The sequence below is a fragment of the Neopsephotus bourkii genome, unplaced genomic scaffold (genome assembly GCF_033783945.1).
Source record: "Neopsephotus bourkii isolate Nb327-2 ecotype Australia unplaced genomic scaffold, CSIRO-AGI_Nbou_v1 NB_1600, whole genome shotgun sequence".
NCBI lineage: Eukaryota > Metazoa > Chordata > Aves > Psittaciformes > Psittacidae > Neopsephotus > Neopsephotus bourkii.
In genome coordinates, this window is record NW_026902076.1 from 5,803,737 (window position 1) to 5,824,727 (window position 20,991).

Sequence of the window (20,991 nt, forward strand, 5' to 3'; positions counted from 1 at the left end):
TAGGAGTGGGCCCATGCAAACCCTGTGAAGTTCAACAAGGCACCTGGATTAGGGCAGTCCCCAGTATCAATAGCCTGAGGAGTGAATGGGTTGACAGCAGCCCTATGGAGAAGGACTTGGGTATACTGATGGATGAAGAATCATACAATGCATGCTTGCAGCCCAGAAAGCCAATCATAGCCAGGGGAACAGAGAGGGTCATGAAAATGGTCAGAGAGCTGAAACATCTCTCTTACGAAGACAGGCTGAGAACGTTGGGCTTGTTCAGCCTGGAGAAGGCTCCAGGGAACCCTTGTTTCAGAGTTCCAGTACTTAAAAGGGGATAAGAAAGACACAGAGAGACTTTTTACCAAGGCCTACAGTGACAAAACAAGGGGTAATGGCTTTAAAGTGACAGAGGAGAGATTTAGATTAGATATTAGGAAGAAGTTCTCCCCTGTGAGGGTGGTAAGGCGCTGGCACAGGTTGCCTCAGAGAAGCTGTGGCTGCCCCATCCCTGGCAGTGTTCAAGGCCAGGTTGGACAGGGCTTTGAGCACCCTGGTCTAGCAGAAGGTGTCCCTGCCCACAGCAGGGGGTTGGAACTGGGTGATCTTGAAGCTCCCTCCCAACCCAACCCAACCCATTCTATGATTCTACAATAGAGTTGGCAGCTAGCCTATGAATTCCAGTGTCAGATCCTCAACCTTCAAAACAAAATTTGTGTGACTTTTCCACCAGAAATACAGCTTTCACAATAACAAAAACTGGCTTCAATTCTTGAGGCTGAAAATTGTACATTCCAGTCTGGAAATGGCAACAGTTCATGCTGATGCCTTAGGAACTTTTCCACTGTGTGACTCGTCTTCTATTATCTTTTATGTGCCCTAGATATGGCTAGATTTCACCTTTCAAACTATGAGGCCCTCTTCCTTTCCTGGAAATCCCTGATTATAACAGAAACAGAAATTTGCTCACAGAGAAGAATGAAAGCATAAATTCCCATGACTATAATCCCTACATAGTATTAAAGTGTAATTTCCAAACACCTGCTTGTTTTGTTGCTATTTTTTTTGTTGGGGGGGGGGGGTGTTTGCTTTTTTCTTAATGCAGGGTAAAGAATTTCAACAGAAAGATGCTACTTTTAATGTTGCCAACAGCAGCAACTTCAATGGGTTTTATCATTATCACTTTGGTCATTTAAAACTAGACAGAACCAATGCATGAGGAAGTGTATTGTTTGTAGCAATCATAGATAGGAAAATGAACAAATTGTTAAGTCTTTTCCTCTGCCCAGGAGGAAAGCATGCTTACCAAACCAAAAGTCTTCAGTTTCTCACTGAGAACAGAATGAAAGATGACAACTAAGCTGCTAAATCAAGGCAGCTCCATCAACGTGCAAAGGGAGGTGATTTAGAGCAGCAAGAGAAAACTAAGAACCAGTAACTATGCAGGAGTAAATGGGAAAGTTTTGGAAGGGGAAACCAGACTTGGGATACCATAAGCAGAGACAGAGAGACAGTTAGAAATCAAGTGTGCCTCACAACCACTGCTGTAACACCGACTTACAGAAGTTCCAGGATGCTGGATCACAGTATCACAGTATCACAGTAGGTTAGAGATTGGAAGGGACCTCAAAAGATCATCTAGTCCAATCCCCCTGCCAGAGCAGGAACACCTAGATAAGGTTACACAGGAACGTGTCCAGGCGGGTCTTGAATGTCTCCAAAGAAGGAGATTCCACAACCTCCCTGGGCAGCCTGTTCCAGTGTTCCGTCACCCTCACTGAGAAGAAGTTTCTTCTCAGGTTTAAGTGGAACCTCTTGTGCTCCAATTTGTACCCATTACCCCTTGTCCTTTCATTGTTTGCCACTGAGAAGAGCCTGGCTCCATCCTCGTGACACTCCCCCTTTATATATTTATATACACTAATAAGGTCACCCCTCAATCTCCTCTTCTCCAAACTATAGAGACCCAGCTCCCTCAGTCTTTCCTCATACGGGAGATGCTCCACTCCCTTGATCATCTTAGTTGCCCTGCGCTGGACTCTCTCCAGCAGGTCCCTGTCCTTTTTAAACTGAGGGGCCCAGAACTGGACACAATATTCCAGATGAGGTCTCACCAGGGCAGAGTAGAGGGGAAGGAGGACCTCTCTCGACCTACTAACCACCCCCCTTCTAATACAACCCAGGATGCCATTGGCCTTCTTGGCCACAAGGGCACAGTGTCGGCTCATAGTCACCCTGTCGTCCACCAGGACCCCCAGGTCCCTCTCCCCTACACTGCTCTCTAACAGGTCGTTCCCCAGCCTATACTGGAACCTGGGGTTGTTCCTGCCCAGATGCAGGACTCTACACTTTCCCTTGTTATATTTCATCAAGTTATTCCCCGCCCAGCTCTCCAGCCTGTCCAGGTCCCTCTGGATGGCAGCACAGCCTTCTGGCGTGTCGGCCACCCCTCCCAGCTTAGTGTCATCAGCAAACTTGCTGATAGTACACTCAATTCCCTCATCTAAATCGTTGATGAATATATTAAATAATACTGGTCCCAGTACCGACCCTTGAGGCACTCCACTAGATACAGGCCTCCAACTAGACTCCGCCCCATAGACTACAGATCAGAGATAAAGGACTATACTGCCTGACTGCCTGGAATGGCTGCTGCCCCAGCTACAAAGATGCATTGGCTCTGCCTCATGACACCATGGCTACAACATTTAAGATCCCTTGCACTGAGTTATGTGCAAAGGCGTACAAACTTCTGCAGCCAGCAGTCTTGGGGGAAAAAATAGATTCACAATGCCCTTGAGCAACTAAAGCTAAATAATGTATCTCAATTGAAAAATGTCACTTTCAATATAAAGCCCCCTGGCACAGGTTCAGCAAGACTCAGCAGAACTCATGCCAACACTGAATCACTGCTTCCAGCAGGAGTACGTGTTTCCTCTGAGCATACCCATTCTGGCACCTACCAGCACCAAAAGATGGGCACTGTATGAGCATCTTGGAATGGTCCTCCCCAGGGATGTCCCACACACACCACTGTGGCACTCAGACCAACCCGTTTTGCTCTGAGGATCATAAGCCTGCAGAGATCTCTGCCCACACAGCAGTTGCTTGGGTAATACACCTGAAACGTGGCTGCCACATTTCCACTGCAGAGCAATGACACCACATATTGTGTAATTAAGAGAACAGTACCTCTTCCACAAGCCCTGCCTACCTGCATTGCCCGACTTAGGAACTGCATTAAGCTTTTTATCTAATCGATAGAGAGGCATATCCAAAGGCTAACTATTTAGGTAGCTTAAGGTAACTAAGCTCTCAATGTAGGCTTCTTAATTAAGTAAATACTATGCTGTCAGTTCTATTTTGTCAGTAAAGGCAGACGAGACTATGAGTGGTGCCAGCTGACAGTTTCTCATTCACCTGAGGTAATAAGCATTTGTACATTTTACACTAACAAACGCTATTTGTTGCACAGTTATTTCTTTGATTTTGGGGGGCATAAATTATTAGAAAATGATGTCATTCTTGTGAGGACCTGGAATCCTAATGATCACAAATTGATACAAACCTTTCAGGTCCTAGTCCTTAAATATACACGAGCTGTAAGGAGGCAGAGTGCCATGCTGGGATCATTAAAAATATGTGCAAAGAGGGCCCAGCAAAAATATTGTGTCTGAGAGCAGTGGTCTAATTTTCTAGAAGATGGCACTGGTTTGGAGTAGGTCTGAGCTTTTAAAAACTTGATGAACAGAGGCTGCAAGTGCCCTGCTACTTTCCATAATCTGTTTTGTGAACCCTTCTTTAACATCTTGAAATCCACTTCTTCAAAGCTTTTGTGAGGTAGGAGTAGGAGGTTAAATTATTTGCTATCAGCTTCATTTCTATGCACAATAGGAAAGGAAGGGATCATGATGCTACAATTCCTCCTCCTGTAGAGGCTAGTAGGTGCTCCAGAATCAAAGCCAGCAGTCACCAAATCATTCAGTGTGTTTTCTGCAGGGGAGAAAGTGTCCGTGTATCTTATCTCGAAGAAATCTTTTTATTATCTTCTTTACTCTCCAAAAAACTCATCCTGTCTTTTTCTTACATGAATATAAGACAGCATTCACACACAATCCTGAATTCTTCCCTTTCTTTGCACAAAGCGTATTAGCAGCTGTCCCAGTGGAGACTACCTTTACGCAGAGAGGCTTCAAGTTCCTAGTCAAGCCATCACTTCTCAGCTGAGGTTGCCAATAAGGATGTTGTTGGACAATTCCAAGCTCCTTTTTGAAGGTTTCGATCACCCACATTAAAAACCACTTAAAACCACAAGTCATCTCAGTGAAACTGATGGGCACAGTACATGTAATGCAGCGTTCAGCACAAAAGGGGAGCAACTGGGAAACTTGAGGCCACAGTTTATTACACTGATCTTCTTCCACCAGGCAACAATCTGGTATGTTCAGTTTAAACTCACCAATTCAGCTGCTGTAGCTGCTACATTTTTTCTCACAAATTTCTGAACCTTTTTATATTCATCAAATCATTTTTTCCATGTGAATAGCCTTTTCTTACAGCAACTCTCACAGTACTTGCAAACATTAATTTCATCACCGTTTTGAGAGGCACAGCCCCCTTTTCTGTCAAATGTAAAAAATGAATAATCAAGTAATATACTTGAATTGATCACTAAGCTGGCAGGAAAATACGTAGGAGAAATTTCTTCTCCTCAAACTTTTGCTTCTGGACTCCAATCACTATTGGGCTGAAGTCACTGCTAAAACATTTCCAGAGGTAACCAATCTACATTACATAAGCAAAGATGAGAATTTTACTCCTTTTACCAAGAGAGTTTTGAGACTTGCAAATCATTTCTGAGGGGCACTAAAAGACCACAGCCTTTACTAGGGACTAAAACGACTTTTTACAGTTATACTTCACCAAAGGAAAAGGATGCTCACAAGTGCTTAGCTGCCACCAAGATCTCTGCAGAAGTAAAAGGCTTTCATCCTTCCAAACCAGGGCATTTTGAAGAAATTAAGTAAATAAAATACAGAAAATTGGCAGGCCCCAAAAGCTGGACAGACATCACACTCTCCTGGTATAATATACCTCGGGAACATGCTTGATAAAACAATAAAGATCTGTCTAGGTAAGCAAGATTTAGCTGGTTACAATTAAGGCTCAATTGTAACACCTGTTACAATACAGTTCTTATTAATGATAACTCTTGATTGCAGTGTTCACCATCCTCTTCCAAACCCAGCTAGACAGCTTCCTGGAAACAAGGGTTTTTGATTAAATTCCTTCCTTACCTCAATTTTCCCCTCAGGTAAACATACACAGCTCCCACTGAAGTGGTAGAGATGTTTCTGAGGACCAAAGAAGTAACATTGTCCTGTACTCACCAGGTACAAACTGCTTTCACATGAAGCTAATGTACACCCAGTCATACAGATGCTGAAGCTCATAGACAAGCTCATAGACTCTGCACAAGTTACTCTGAATTTACATCAGTCTTTTTGAGAGTACATCAGTATAGAGAAATCTCTGGCTATTACTACGTATGCTTAAGACTGGTTTGATTTTGATCCAAGAAAAATAGGCAGATCTGTTCTCTTTTTAGCATGAGTTATTTCAAGGGAATTGCATTATATTTGTATTGTATTCAATAGAAAATGCTTAAAAAAAACAACAACATGATAGACCAAGGATATTCTATAAATTACTGCACCTATGCAGTACGCTTGTGTTATTAAAAAGAATTAAAAAAGGCTTTCAACTTCACAGAGTGAAGTGTAACTCTCAATGCTACATCACTGCCAAAGCTAAAGAAAAAATAAAGAAATTTTGGTAACATATGGGAAAATAAGATTATGTGTTTGTCCTCACATCACTAGATAAAGAACAATTAATCATTTGCTCTGTCTTAAATGAAAGCCTGCTTCCTAAAATGGAATTAATTTTACAACTCAGCTGAAATAAATGGAGTAGTATTCATTTATTTCAATAGGGATTTGCACTTTAAGCATTTTAAAAAAGCATAAATAAATGAACTTCTCAGTATTGAAATGCTGAAGTAGAGAGGGAGGTGCTGATTCTCTTCTTCCTGGGATCCAGTGACAGGACATGTGGAAATGGTTCAAAACTGCACCAGGGGAGGTTTAGACTGAACACAAGGAAGCATTTTTTTACTAAGAGTGTGGTCCAGCACTGGAAGTGGGTTCCTGGAGACGTGGTCACTCCCCCATGCCTGTCTGTCTTTGAGAGGCATTTGGACAATGCCTTTAACAACAAAGAATCATAGAATGGTTTGCGTTGGAAGGGATCTTAACGGTCATCTAGTTCTGCCCTCCATTAGACCAGGTCACTTCTGGCAAGTCCTGAAGTGGTCAAGCAGTTGGACTAGATGATTGTTGTAGGTCCCTTCCAACCTAAATAGTCTATTTCTGTTTTATTCTAAATGTATATGGTGTGATTTTGTAGCCATTGCTTTAGCTTAAGTCTATAGAAAATCTTCTCTGATAGAAGTCCAGTGTACTAAGCCATTAATGATCTAATGTGCCTTTATCATCTCACTATAACAAGTCTATTCCAGCACACCACAAATACTGATCACCAGTTTCATAAAAAGGGTATTGTATTGATATCATAGATTTACAGGTGGCCAAGGAGAAAGATTAAGAGGTTAAGAATTCAGCTGTGCCACAAGCCACATGGGACAACAGGAAAGAAAGTCAGATCTGAATAACTTGGAAAAACCCTGCCCTCCCAATATTAAGTGCAGATTCGGGACCAGTGCACACAAAGCTTGTTTGAGGGCACACCACCACCCGACAGGAGGGTTAGGAATGAGATCCAGTTTCCCGAGTGCAGGTTTTACCCCCCAGTCTCTAGACAGAGTATTCCCAATCTCAGCAAAGGTTTCATTTAGGCACATTTCTAACTGAAAGTCATGTTTTGTATCACCTTCGTAAATCTTTGAAAACTCTGCACTGCTAATTCCCATTGCCAGAGTCAACAAATGTAAATCACAGGAAATGAAGCTGCAGAAAATGCCTCAATTCCATTGATACACTCCAGGACTAATGACACTGTAACTTGTTTACTATTATTACTATCAGTACTGCAGTGTAACCTGAAGACCCAATCAAGATTAGGACACCATTACATTAGGCATGAAGAAGGAGGCAGTTTGTATCTCAAATTGCTTGCAATCTATCTACATGAGACAGAAAGTACAACTATCATTTTCCAGATGAAAAACAGAAGGAGTAAGCAGATTGCCAAAGGCTTTCAGAAGCTTGCTCAATGAAATCCCTGAGAAAAACAGGACACGAACCACTGCTGCTGGAAATACATTTTGGTGCCAATGCACTACCTTGTCCATTAATCCTATTATGTAAATATTGTGCCAGGTAACTTTTGAGACACAACACTGATGCTGGGTGATAAGAAGAAATTACTGTATTTGTTACGTTTCTTAACAAAGATAAAATATATGGGAATCTGTCCACATTCTTCCATCGCATACTAAGATCAGAACTTGTTTTCATGTTCCATCACGGTCTTCCTATCTAATCTTCCGCAATAATCTGGAGCAGCTATTTGTGTACTTAACTCAGGGAAGGCAAAGCTGAAAAATCAGCAGGTGATTTACAGTACCAAAGTTAGGCACTAAGGCATGTTATGCAGCCAGAAAGGGCATCGGGTACTTCTGAAGGGTAATCCAAAAATCCTGCTCTAATTGTAAAGCAGCCAAGAACTACTTCTTAAGGCAGGGAACAAGATTTACCTAAACTAAGAGGTTCCTTCTAAACCGTTCCCTGTTGAGGTTGCACCTTAACTCTTACGGCCATGGGAACTTAGGTCTGTCCATTGAGGCATAAAATGCATTCCAGAATCAAACACAAAGTCTGCTCCTGAGGTTATACATCTAGTTAAACAAGGAGAGAAAGAGGCGATGTTGCCACATGTAACAGCCTAATAGCTGGAGTGCTGACAGCAGAAGTGTAAAACTCAGTCACAATCCTCCTTCATCTTGAGGAGATTCCAGTTCTCACTTCCCACTTCTTCGGAATATGTAGGGACATCAGACTAGAAACTACCCTGCTGAATCCCTACCCTGGCAATGCACGAATCATAAGATCCTGGAGGATGAGCAGACAGGACTCTGAAGTTTTGCCAAATACCTAGGGAACCACCCTTTGGCACTCTCTGGACTTTTTCTGCATGGACTGCCAGGACAACACATCCAGACAGCTTGCTCCTGAACGCCTTTTTCCCCCAAAGACACTTCAGAAGGAAGCCACAGGCCTTTTACGCCTGTATTACGAGCAGTCCCCTCCTGTCCATGCTCTCTGCCGTCACTCCCCATCACATGGCGAATGCGCATCTATGACATTCCCGGAGAGGGAAGGCAAGATGGGGAAGTAAGATAAAACAGAGCCCACAGCCCACTCCTCATTTGAGTCTTCTTAAAAATTCCTAATTTGCTCTGGCAGAAGCAAGCCCTTTCTAGTCTCCTCTCAAGACATGAATAATTAGCATACAGGCAAAGTCTTTTCTATGTATGCACAAAATCCTAGCCCTTCAGGGACTCATGGAGCTAACCATGTTTACGCTAAGGAGCTGCATCGCCACACAGTGTGCGCGCTAGTAAGAGAGAGGTAGGGCCACTGCAGGAGGTTACATGACCTAACAAGCTGTCAAGACTAGGCACCACTGTATGGAAAAATCATTGGATTAAAAAAAGTACAAAATTAATCCCTAAGACAAGGACTGGAACACACCTGCAATACTCCTGCATGAGTGCTTGAATCAATTACCCTCTTGCCTGCTCCTTTTCTTGCTCATGACTCTTCCATTCTGCACTGCTGGATGTCCCGGGCTAAACTGGAGGGAGCAGGAAAATTCAGATTTCTCCTCCTCAGGAACATAATGGTTGCGATTAAGGATGTGGGAAACATGGCAGGGGTGCTGGAACTGGAAGATCCCTTCCAACCCAAACTGTACTGTGATTCTGTGGAACAGAGCTCTGACTCACTTCTGTTGGAAAAGGTAACTGAGCGTAGGTTTGCCATGTCCGAAACAACTGTTTGGTTATTATGCATGAAGTGGCTTCCCCACAGACAGTGTTTTTGGCTGAAAGTGGCTCTCTGCTGTGCTTGATGCTGGATTCAGAGCTGTGCTCAGAGCACTCCACTGAGGTTAGGCTTTTCTGGGAATCCAAATGATCTCTAGATATTGGTGCAGTTCAGTCAGGGCGTGGTTCCCCCATTTCCCAGACCACCACACCTCCCTACAGGTATCTGCCTAGCTCCAGAGGCACAAGGGCTGAACAACTTGTGAGCTTTACACACTCTCGGTACTAAGCAGCTGTGGAAAGCAGGATTCATGGATCATTTCCTTGCACTTAGGAGTCTTAATTTTAGGTGAAAAGACAGATGTTCTGGATATCTCTGCAGACATTTCTAACTTAGCTACCCACCTCCTAAAGTGGGACTCACGAGAGTGTGGTAACGACAAGCATTAAGTGCAGGGAAGCCTAAAAAGATTATATAAATAAGACAGAGATCATTTCAAGATGAATCCCAGACATTTCTGGAATTGCATCAGTATGAAAAGAAGTTATGTTGTATTCAGATAGAATAGTTTTAAATTAACCTTGACATTCATATGCCAGCCTTCTCACATGCTTCACAGAACACTGGAAGAAAACACTTTATCCACTATCCATGGGCCCCCTTTAAAAATATTACCATCAAAGACTGATTCAGTATTGCCACAGCACTGGAATTGAAAGGATGAGTTTTTTCTGATATCTGTAATCTGAGAGTTAGGGAGGTTGCATAGCACCAATGGCAAGATATATGGAGGAAGCACAGTTTACGCTGGAGTTTGATTTAATGAGTTTTCATAGTCTTTTATGTCAAAGCCAGCTTATGATAGCCTCATCTAAGATGGTATCTAACATCAGTAAGAGTATGCAGCATCTTGTTATCTTTCCACATTTACCATTCACACTATCTAGGAAGTTATCCAGCAAAACTGTGCTTTGTGGGAGCCATTGGCCTCATTTGGTGGTAGTTTTTTTTTCTCATTTCAGTTCTGTCACATAAATTTATCTCAAACTAACCGGGGGTGGGAGGTGACAATTTTGTTTCATAAAATTTCTGAGGTTTGGACAGGATCTGAAACATATCTTTCAACATCTTCACAAAAATAGCTTCAAAACATCTATTTCCAGAGCTAAGTTACAGAGGGACGTCTGTGAGAGCTGAGACTGGCATGGGTGACACATGTATTTAACTATTTGTAATTCAAACTACAAATCCTCATCAGAACAAAATACTCCGAATATACAAATGTACTAGAACTTAAACACAGACATCCTCAGAATATACAAATGTACTAGAACTTAAACACAGACATCCTCAGAATATACAAATGTACTAGAACTTAAACACAGACATCCCAAGCCAGTGCACTAACTCCCCGAAGACTGGTATAATTGAAACAATATCAAAAAGCTGCTTGAAAATACAAATAGGTTTATTTCATTAGTTACATTTACGGGAAAGTGTTCCCACCTTGTTCCAGCTGTAAGTCACAGAAATAAGCACAAAACTAAAAGCAAGCAACAGTTACCAGTGAGTACTTTCTTACTATACTGAATGCTATAAGGAAACTTTATCTCACAGATCTAGGCCAGGAACAGTAGCTGTCAATCTCCCCCATCACCTACATTTTGCCTTCTTAAGGAAAAAAAACCACATAAAACGGCAACTCTTGATGCGAACTTCCCAGCTGGGAATTAGGACTGCAGAGCCCTTTGCATTCTTTTGACAATTTACATAACTATGTACAGCACATGACATTATAAACTGATTTAAAGGACATCTTCTCTCTGTGCAAAGGTGCAGCACAAACAGCTCCATTAACCAACTCATCACTTAAGATTCATACAAGTCTGTAAAGCAGGTGCTAAATAGACCTTGTATTGATCTTTGCAATCTGGAATGAATTATACTGCCAATATATAGACACATGCTTTTAAGACATATATAATCATTAATTGTCTGTATCAAGATCAAAGGCTGGAAAAATATGGACCCAGCATTTTCACTGCTTCATGCTCCATTTCATTAGCTAGCACAATGGCTTAAAGAATCAGGTCCACAGCTTCATCTGTTAGCCTCTCACCACTGAACACCACACCTGGCAAACCTGCTAGCATGCAGATGTAGACATTGTAGCCTGAACTGCTCAGCTACAAGTGAAATATATTCAGGAAACCCACCAGAACATAACCAAATGGACTGAGGGACAGAACAAAGCAAAAGATGCAACGAACATCTGAAATGGGAAATCACTCTTGAAAGCACGGCAGTTAGTATCGAGAGAATAGTTAGAACATGCCTTACCTGTGTAGTGCACGACACACGTCTGACCCTTCTTTGGAAAGGTCCGTCCTGTTAAAAGCATAAAAGGTTAGTCTTTTATTTTCTCTGATTAACCTGTGTGTTTAGGCAGGTTTATCTTGCCAGAGGAAAGTGCTATGCTGAGATTTGTACAGACTATGTGTTGCCAAATCACTAATATGCAACACATTTTTCCCATGCCTTATACACACATTTACATTCTGCAGGTGCAGAAGGACTGTGAAAACTTCACAGATTATAACCTTAAAATTCTCAGAATGTTTTTGCTGTAATTTTTCAAATAAACATTTAGTTTGACATTGTGAAAATTTGCATTTGTATTCACGTTTCTAATGCCCTTCACTCAAGACAGCTCTAACAAGGGCTACTTTAATAAGCCAAGAAGGGGGTTAAAAAAAAAATTCCCATACAAAGGCAGTTTAATTTTGCAGCATCAGGCAACAATAAAGCAGTGATACACTGAGCTCTTCTAAAGGCCTGGTAGCTCCTCCTAAAATTTTCATACCGAAAGGAAAAGAAGGCTTCAACTATTTTATTGCCACTGGAAAATGATATTACCGTTTCCACTTTACCTGTTCTAGGTACTGCCAAAGGCACTAAAAGCTAGAGGAAGAATTTCCAGACTCAGTTAGGTGTCACCAGTGTATTAAAGAAGCTAACCTTGATTTCTCAGGTAAGGTTGGCCAGCGGAGGGCCCAGGCTGAGAAGAACTTCAAGTTTAAATCAGACTGGTTATTAATGAACATCTGTATCAGAAAGCTCGAAACTGGGGATTCAGGTATAAAGTGAGCCTCCTATCTCAGCTGGCTTTCTGGCCTCTATAGTTTGAGTTAACACAATACCAAGTTACACGTTACAGGGTGTATCACAGGGTATAACCAAGTGACGCATAAACTACATACGTGGGGCTTAGATGCCAAACCCACCATGAGCAGTAAATGGCAGAAGGACAGGCTAAACACAATGAACTTATAATATGAAACTGAGAATATGGTGCTTCTGAGTAGCATTTGAACAGCCTTGTTCATCAAGCTGGCTGGCTGGAATATCTCTAGCTACAATGGCACAAAACAGTATAGTAAGTACCCAGTCAGGGCACCACTGTACTGGCAAGTGGAATTTCTCTCATTTAACTTTAACCATCTAAAACACAGACAACTATCATATGTCAGTCTCCTGGGCCTTCCCTGTTAACAGTGCAGAATTAGCAGTGCCTGGAAAGAAACCCAGCCAATCCAGAGAGAGGCAAGACGACTTATTCTCTGGAGATGACTACAGAAAAACCCACAAGACTGCTTTAGACTATCACCCAGCCTGAGGAAAGTTACACGAGATGAATCCTACCCTGGGTAAAACAGGTATTATTCAAATGATGCACTATCGTACAGAGATTAAAAAAAAAAGGATTATCAGACCATCCTGACACATGTTCTGCTGTGTGAGTGTAACACTAAGTCAATGAGGCTGCATAATAAATGAGGCTGCATCAAAGATGAATTAAAAGCAGAGATTCTCAAGACCACTGACTAGCTGTTGTTTTAAGACAGTGTTTAAAGTCAGCTGATTCTGATTAAGACTTGCAATCAAGAAAACTAACCCATATAACCTTATCTGGAACAGCATATTGCTTACAAAGCCAGCCTTGATATACTTAATAGCTAGGAAGTACTGTTAGAAGGTTAAGTTGCACCCTTCTTTCTACTCTCAACCCTGCAATGTCACTTATACTCACACAAGCATTCTGCTTTTATATTTATGCAACCAAGACAAGAATTTGATCCCCAGAGCTAAACAGCACAGAGGGAGAAGCTAATTTCAAAGCACACACAAAGAAAGGATACCAGCCCAAGAAACTTAAGCCGAGATCAGCTTGAACAAACTATTTACGGCTGTGTACCACCCAAGGATGAATCTGGCCTTTTATATAGATAGATACGGCTGTATGTTAGAAATTACATCCTCTAAAAAAATTACAACCACCGCAACCTTATGAAATGGGGTTGTAACACCACGGGAAAGCAGAGCATCACGAACCGGCTCTGGAAAGGAGAGCCTGCGCCGGGCAGAGGCTATGACCACCCGCCTGCACCTCAGCCCTCAGCGGCACCACACTGAGCCGGGGGAAGCAGCCGCCCCCCGCTGCCGCGCCGGGAGGGATGCGGCCACGACCGGCCGGTGCCCCGCGGCGAGGCTGGCTGAGGAGCCGCGGAAAGTTTGCGGCCAGGCGCGCTGCCCCCGACCGCCGTGCTCCGTGCAGCTGCCGGCGGATGCCTTAGACCAGCCCCCGCCGCCCCTGCTGCCGCAGCCGCCGCTGCCGCCCGGAGACCCACCGGCTCCTCCTGCCGCTACCGCCGGGACCGCGGGGCCGCCTCTCCCCGCTCCCCCGCACCGGCGTTCCGTGCCCGAAGGGAACAGGGAAGGGGTGGTGCGGGGCTGTCCGTGCCCTCTCTCCTGCACCCTGCCGCCGCCCAGCACGGAGACCCCGCGCTCCCGCCTGTGCCCGGCGGCGGGGCCGGCGGCTGCCCGCGGTCTCGGAGCCCGGTGTGACACCCGCCAGGTCGGGTCGCCGGTCGGACCCGGGCAACCCCGGCCCCGTGTCGCAGGGCTTCGACCCCCCCCTCCCCCCCCCGTCCACCGCGGTCCCGTACCGTCCCATACCGTACCGTCTCCCGGAGAGATGGTCTCGATCTCTACCCCCATAGCGGCACTGGCGCGGCGCTGCTCGGTTCAATACCCCTCAGCTCGGCGCACCCGGACCCCCAGTGCAGGCATGCCCCGCCGCACCGGTTGGCAGGGGCCTCCCAGGCTGCCCGTCAGCCGCCCGCAGCCAATGCGGGGCAGGGGCGGGGAGGCGGCGGAGGGGAGGGAAGAAGGGGGCCGCCCGTCCCCCTTGGGGCCGCCACGGCTGGGGGCACCCACTGCCACAGCCCTGGGGTGCGGTTGTCTTCCAGCCGGCAGGGCCCGGCTTAGCGCTGCCTCCCCGGAGGTGGCCGTGTGTGGTGCTCGGCGGAGCGCTGCCCCCGGTCCTGCCACCGTTTACCCCCGCCCGGAGACTGCTCGGCCGGAGGGCTTCGAGCGTGAGCCCGAGTTGGGCAGAAGGGGAGCCGGGCAGCGGTCCCAAAGCCGGGCAGCGACCAGAGCGGGAGAGGGTCAACACCTTCCTTGTTAAGAGCAGCTGCGAGCAGAGCGCCCGTGCTTGCATCTTGCGTGTGCGCGGTGAAGCGGCGGTACTCGGTCCCTGCGGGTGAGCGGCAGCAGGGGCTGCGGTACCCATCGGCCATGCTTCAGCCCCCCCGCAGCGGCAGGCCTCCAGTAGGATGCCCAGAGGTACCCTGAGTTCCAAATGCACAACAGAATCTGTAATTAACTGTCCTCATCCATGTTCTAAATGAGAAAACCAGTGTACACGTTGCTCAGGTGCCCCCGTGATGTCAGATGACACATTCAAAAGCCTGTGCAAGAGATAGAACTGCTTCTGATGAGTGTACCTGAAATAGATGAAAAATACTATGTCCTCCTAAACTAACTGTGCATATGAATTCCACGGTCCCCACTGACTCTAAAGGAATCTGTTTACAATTCTGTGTGTTCTGGGTTGAAAAGTAAAAATGGAACCTCGACATCATCAGTTTTCCACCTGAAAGAGCTGTCTGTATCCATCTAATTCCAACTTACACTTTTCTGACTCTGCTTTTTCAGGATTTCTATCTGTTACAAACTGGATTCCACTTAGGAAAAACGATCTTCATCTACATGGGGAATTTGTCAGGATAACTGAGCAGGGGAATTCCTGTGGTGTTTTGTAATTGCGATGATGTGCCCCTTGCAGCTGCACTCTGTATTATACTCACCATCTCTCTGCTTTCCATGCTGTTTTGGTTGGACTATCTGTTCACTGCCATGCTTTATTGTATGTTTCATTGTGAGTTGGACACTCCAGAATTACTGGGGCTGGCTGGCTGAAGGTCCCCAAAATTGGCCAAGTGGGGAAAAGCATGAGTTCAGAAGTGGTAATGAGGACTGGATGGAGATCTCTTTTAGCCTGCCTTCATCCCAGTTAATTCTGCATTGATGTGTAGCATATACAGAATCACAGAATGGTTTGGGTTGGAAAGGACCATCAAGATCATAGGATCATAGAATCATAGAATAGTTTGAGCTGGAAAGGACCTTAAAGTCATCCAGTTCCAATGTCCTGCCATGGGTAGGGTCACCTCACACTAGACCCTGCCACCCAAGGCTCTGTCTAACCTGGTCTTGAACACTGCCAGGGATGGGGCAGCCACAGCTTCTCTGGGCAACCTGTGCCAGTGCCTCACCACCCTCACAGGGAAGGATTTCTTCCCTATATCTAATGTAAATCTCCTTCTTTCAGTTTAAAGCCATCCTCCCTTGTTTTGTCATTACTTGCTCTTATAAAAAGTCCCTTTCCAGATTTCATGTAGGCCCCCTAAGGTACTGGAAGGCTGCACTAAGGTCTCCCCAAGCAGGCACTTGCTTCAGTTCATCAGGACTGGTCTGTAGAAATGTAAATTCTGAAAAGGGATTTTTTTCAGTGCCACTCTCAGAACGTCATTTGATTTCTCATCAGTACAAAGATACTAAAAATGCATTTGAGGAACAGGAAAATGCCAGGAAGGAGGTAAGTGGCACAGAAGCATTAAGGACACATGAGCATTGCTAATTCCAGATGTGGCTCAGAGTCATTACAGGGTGGCAAGGACACCACAGCAATTGCTGAGCATGTAAGGGGAGCTATCAAGTGAAATGCTAGGTACACGGTGTCCTAGTAGGGCCCCTGACTTTATAGGAAAGAGTTGTTTTCATCCAGGCTCCAGGTAGATGACTGTGTCCTCTCAGACAATCAGAACATCAGAAGGCATAACTAATGAATAAAAGCAATTTATAATTTGCTGGGTTCCATTGAGCCTCTATAACTACATGATTCCTTTGGTCAGGGCTACATATCTCTCTCTATGATGGTGGAAGAATAGCTGTTCCTAAGTCATGTTGTGTGACATGAGGATGTTGGACTCAGTCACATAATATAGTTCAGAAGGGACCACAGATCCACATGTGATGGATCCATATTGTCATGACCACAGTCATCACAAATAATGGGCTATAAACACGGATTCCAGCATCCTCAGGCAGACATACAACCATAACAAAACAACAAAATGCACAAGCCATAAGATGGGATTAGAAGGGAGCAAGCAGTGACCTAGGTCTAAATCCACTGTGCTTCTAATCATCCCATCCATGGCCTCTTGCTCTGTGCTGGGTCTCTAAATGAAGACACAGAGCTTCTTTTGGGCATGAGCTAATTAGACTCCCCACACTCATATTCCCAAGCGCATGGAAAGAAAGGCGAGACCAAATTCCAAGACAGAACTAAGGATCTGTAGAGGGTATCTCCAAATTGTTGGGTGAATATTTTTAAAAGTCTTTGTCACCCCAAATATTGAACAACAAATAATGTTATTTTTCACCTCATAGTATTCACTGGAAGCATTGAGGTCCTCAAGGACACGGTTGTTAACACGTGCACAGCATATGAATATCTTGGAAGAGAACACTGAGACCAGGAATGTTCCATATCTTCAAGAAAGCCTCTGAAATAAAAGGGAAAGTGGTTTAGAATTGGCGAAGTATTGGAGGAGGGACAAAGTAAACAGAAATCCACAACCAAGCAAATTACTAAAACCAAATTATCAAAGCAGACCAGGAGATGAGTGTTTTAAAGAATGCTCTTTGAAAGCTATTGTATAACATCCACCTTCCCCGCTGTGGGATTGAATGTATCTGGATCAAGGGTAAAGTCCATTAGTCTCAGCTTTCATGGCTCTGTAGAGGTCACCTTCCTGAACAGTGGTTTACCACAAGACCTTCCTACAGTACATCTTTCTATCCTGGCAACAAAAATAGCATCCCGGAAAAGCAGAGGCTTCTCTGAACCCTCCTTCCTGAATGTTATGATGGAACCACATGATTCAAACATTTAAGATTCCTCAGTGGACAGGCTGATCATATTCATGAGGTTTTGCAGAAACCCAAAACCTGAAAGTTTAGCAGCTGAGTATCTTATTTTCTTTAGTTAAAACCCCTGCCGCCTGCACTGTTTGCAAACTATTTATGCATTTCCACTTTTAGGAAGACAAAGAGTTTTCATATTTTTAGGGTGTTCCAGTTTAATTCATATTTCCTATACTGTGAAATCCCATCTTTACTGTTTCTAAAATCTACAGAGGATCTACAAATCATGTGTAATAGATTCCATACGCACACAAGGAACAGCCCTGGAAAGCCAAAGCACTAAACTGTCCGTAAATGGAAAGCACAAATTCTGCAAACACATAAATACATGGAGGCCACAAGAAACCCCAGACAATACACATTTCCCTCACCAGCATCCATGGAGAAAGACTCGGCATTACTCTGAAACCCCAGCACTTTTCTATGAACAAATAACTAAAGCAAACTAAAAATGTTTGACAAATACTGACCTTTCCACCCACTGAATCAGCATACACCATCCAGTAACTTTAATCCGCAAGCGTACAGGACATGCAAAACCAGCATCACACCAGGAAAAAAACGACCAAAATAAACACCAGCCCGCACAGCTCAGCAGGTTGTGTCACTGCAAATCATAGAATCATAGAATAGTTAGGGTTGGAAAGGACCTTAAGATCATCTAGTTACAGCCCCTCTGCCATGGGCAGGGGCACCTCACACTAAACCATGTCACCCAAGGCTTCGTCCAACCTGGCCTTGAACACTGCCAGGGATGGAGCATTCACAACCTCCTTGGGCAACCTATTCCAGTGCCTCACCAGCCTTACAGGGAATGATTTCTTCCCTATATCTAACCTGAACTCACCCTGCTTAAGTTTGAACCTGTTACACCTTGTCCTGTCACTACAGTCCCTAATGAAGAGTGCCTCCCCAGCATCCCTATATGCCCCCTTCAGATACTGGAAGGCTGCTATGAGGTCTCCACACAGCCTTCTCTTCTCCAGGCTGAACAGCCCCAGTTTTCTCAGCCTATCTTCATATGGGAGGTGCTCCAGACCCCTGACCATCCTCATGGCCCTCCTCTGGGCTTGCTCCAACAGCTCCATGTCCTTTTTATGTTGAGGACACCAGAACTGCACACAACACTCCAAGTGAGGTCTCACGAGAGCAGAATAAAGGGGCAGGATCACCTCCTTCGACCTGCTGGTCACGCTCCTTTTGATGCAGCCCAGGATACGGTTGGCTTTCTGGGCTGCAAGTGCACACTGAAGCTGGCTCGTGTCCATTTTTTCATCAACCAGCACCCCCAAGTCCTTCTCCACAGGGCTGCTCTGAATCTCTTCTCTGCCCAGCCTGTAGCTGTGCCTGGGATTGCTCCAACCCAGCTGTAAGACCTTGCACTTGGCATGGTTAAACTTCATGAGGTTGGCATCAGCCCACCTCACAAGCGTGTCAAGGTCCCTCTGGATGGCATTCCTTCCCTCCAGCGTATCAACCGAACCACACAGGTTGGTGTCATCGGCAAACTTGCTGAGGGTGCACTCAATCCCACTGTCCATGTCAGCGACAAAGATGTTAAACAAGACCGGTCCCAACACCGATCCCTGAGGGACACCACTCATTACTGGTCTCCAGCTGGACATTGAGCCATTGACCACAGCTCTTTGTGTGCAGCCATCCAGCCAGTTCTTTATCCACCGAATGGTCCATCCATCAAATTGATGTCTCTCCAATTTAGAGACAAGGATGTTATGTGGGACAGTGTCGAACACTTTACACAAGTCCAGGTAAATGACATCAGCTGCTCTGCCCCTGTCCATCAGTTCTGTAGTCCCATCATAGAAGGCCACCAAATTGGTCAGGAATCATTTCCCCTTAGTCAAGCCATGCTGGCTGTCACCAAGCACCTTGTTTTTCATGTGCCTTAGCATGCCTTCCAGGAGAATCTGCTCCAAGATTCTGCCAGGCACAGAGGTGAGACTGACTGGTCTGTAATTCCCTGGGTCATCCATTTTCCCCTTCTTGAAAATGGGGGTTATATTTCCCTTTTTCCAGTCATCGGGAACTTCACCTGACTGCCATGATTTTTCAAATATGATGGCCAGTGGCTTAGCAACTTCATTGTTGTTCCTGTGCATCACAAGCCTTGATGAAAAAAAGCAGAGTCAGGCCAGAATCAGTGATTTTCCTCGAAGATGATGCCAGGGCAGTTCTGATGGCATACCCATGGTGACAGCTGTTTGGTAAATGGATCCAAGGGTACCAAAAATCATAACGTGCCTGTCATAGGAACCCTGTCTCGCTTCTCTCTACTACTGGCTACCACAGGTCTGTAGCACAGTTGCCTCCTCCCAACTGGTGCTTGTTCCAAATGCCCCAACAGAATAAAGCTTCCTCCTGACGCAACTATTCTGAACCCTCATCATCCTCTTGGAACTCCTCCTCCATATCTGTATCCTTCGTTTCCTCTTGCAGCTGTAGCTATGAGCTGGAAGTTTTCAATAGCAATGACGTGAAAGCTGCCACCTGTTCTCTGCCTCACTGGGCTCTTCTCACCTCAGATATTCATTTATTCCCTATCAGTGTATTTAGATGTGAGCCATTTTCCATCCTGATCATCAAAACCTTTTACAGTACTAGATGAGATCACCTCAGGTATGCACATGGAGGAGCTCCAGCTCATCAGGATATACTCCACCAGCTGCTAGAGCCATTGGTAGTTTAGGCTCCAGAATGTAGGCAAAAAGTCCACAAGGCCAGGACCTAACTAACAGAGCCCACTTCCAGAAAAGACTAATGACATTTATCACTTCCAAAAAACCCCATGGGTTTACACTAATGTTTTCAGGTGGACTCATGCTACTACAAGCTTCTATCCCCCCAGTACGAAAAAAGATACTGACATACTGGAGCAAGTCCAACCAATCCAAGGTGGTTAGTGGCTAGAGAATCTGGAGATGGTGAGAGAGCTGGGTTGCTTCAGCTTACAGAAGACAATGCTAAGAAAGGATCTCAGCTGCTGTCTACAACTACCTAATGGCTGGTGGAAATGATGGTGCCACAAGGGGACAAGAAGCAATGGACATTGGTCACAGCAAGGGAAATTCTGGCTAAATATAGGGAGAAAAGTCTTCACAAGATGGGTTATCAAACAAAGCCTTGAGAAACCTGAAATTTTGAAATCAGCCTGTTCAAGAGAACAGTTGGACCATGTGGCCTCCAAAGATTCCTTCCCCTAAAATGCTTTATGAGCCTGTAATATTTTTCCTACCGAATGAAGAAGAGAAGGAAATAAAGAAGTGGTAGTGATGTCAACCACAGTTTTGAAATCGACTGCATGACCCTAAATCATTTTGGTTCTGTTTGCAATGCATAATGCTCCAAAGTGGCCCATACATCCACTGGGCACTGCAGAACAGCATGTGTCAAAACTAGGTGTCATCTCAGATGCAATATAAATATGAAATGAAAGCACCTAACCAGGCTTAGTGCACATGCAGATTGCTGCACGGATGTTGCATCAGTGGCCACCATTTTGAAGGCAGCTTTCTGAACTGAAGAT

General features: G+C 44.9%; 1 protein-coding gene across 2 annotated transcripts in view; it reads right to left on the minus strand.

Moving 5' to 3' along the window:
• FKBP1B (FKBP prolyl isomerase 1B) overlaps nt 1-14,272 on the minus strand; it is a 46,446-nt gene extending 32,174 nt beyond the window's left edge. The window contains exons 1-2 of one of the 2 annotated variants that reach the window (XM_061372354.1): nt 14,075-14,255; nt 11,394-11,441 (exon numbers count right to left, since the gene is read on the minus strand). In XM_061372354.1, the coding sequence (XP_061228338.1) occupies nt 11,394-11,441; nt 14,075-14,111 (85 nt within the window). In that variant the 5' untranslated portion in view covers nt 14,112-14,255. Of the gene's footprint in view, nt 1-11,393; nt 11,442-14,074 lie in introns of both variants that reach the window. The other variant, XM_061372355.1, reaches the window with a different exon arrangement.
• Between the last annotated feature and the right edge of the window lie 6,719 nt (nt 14,273-20,991).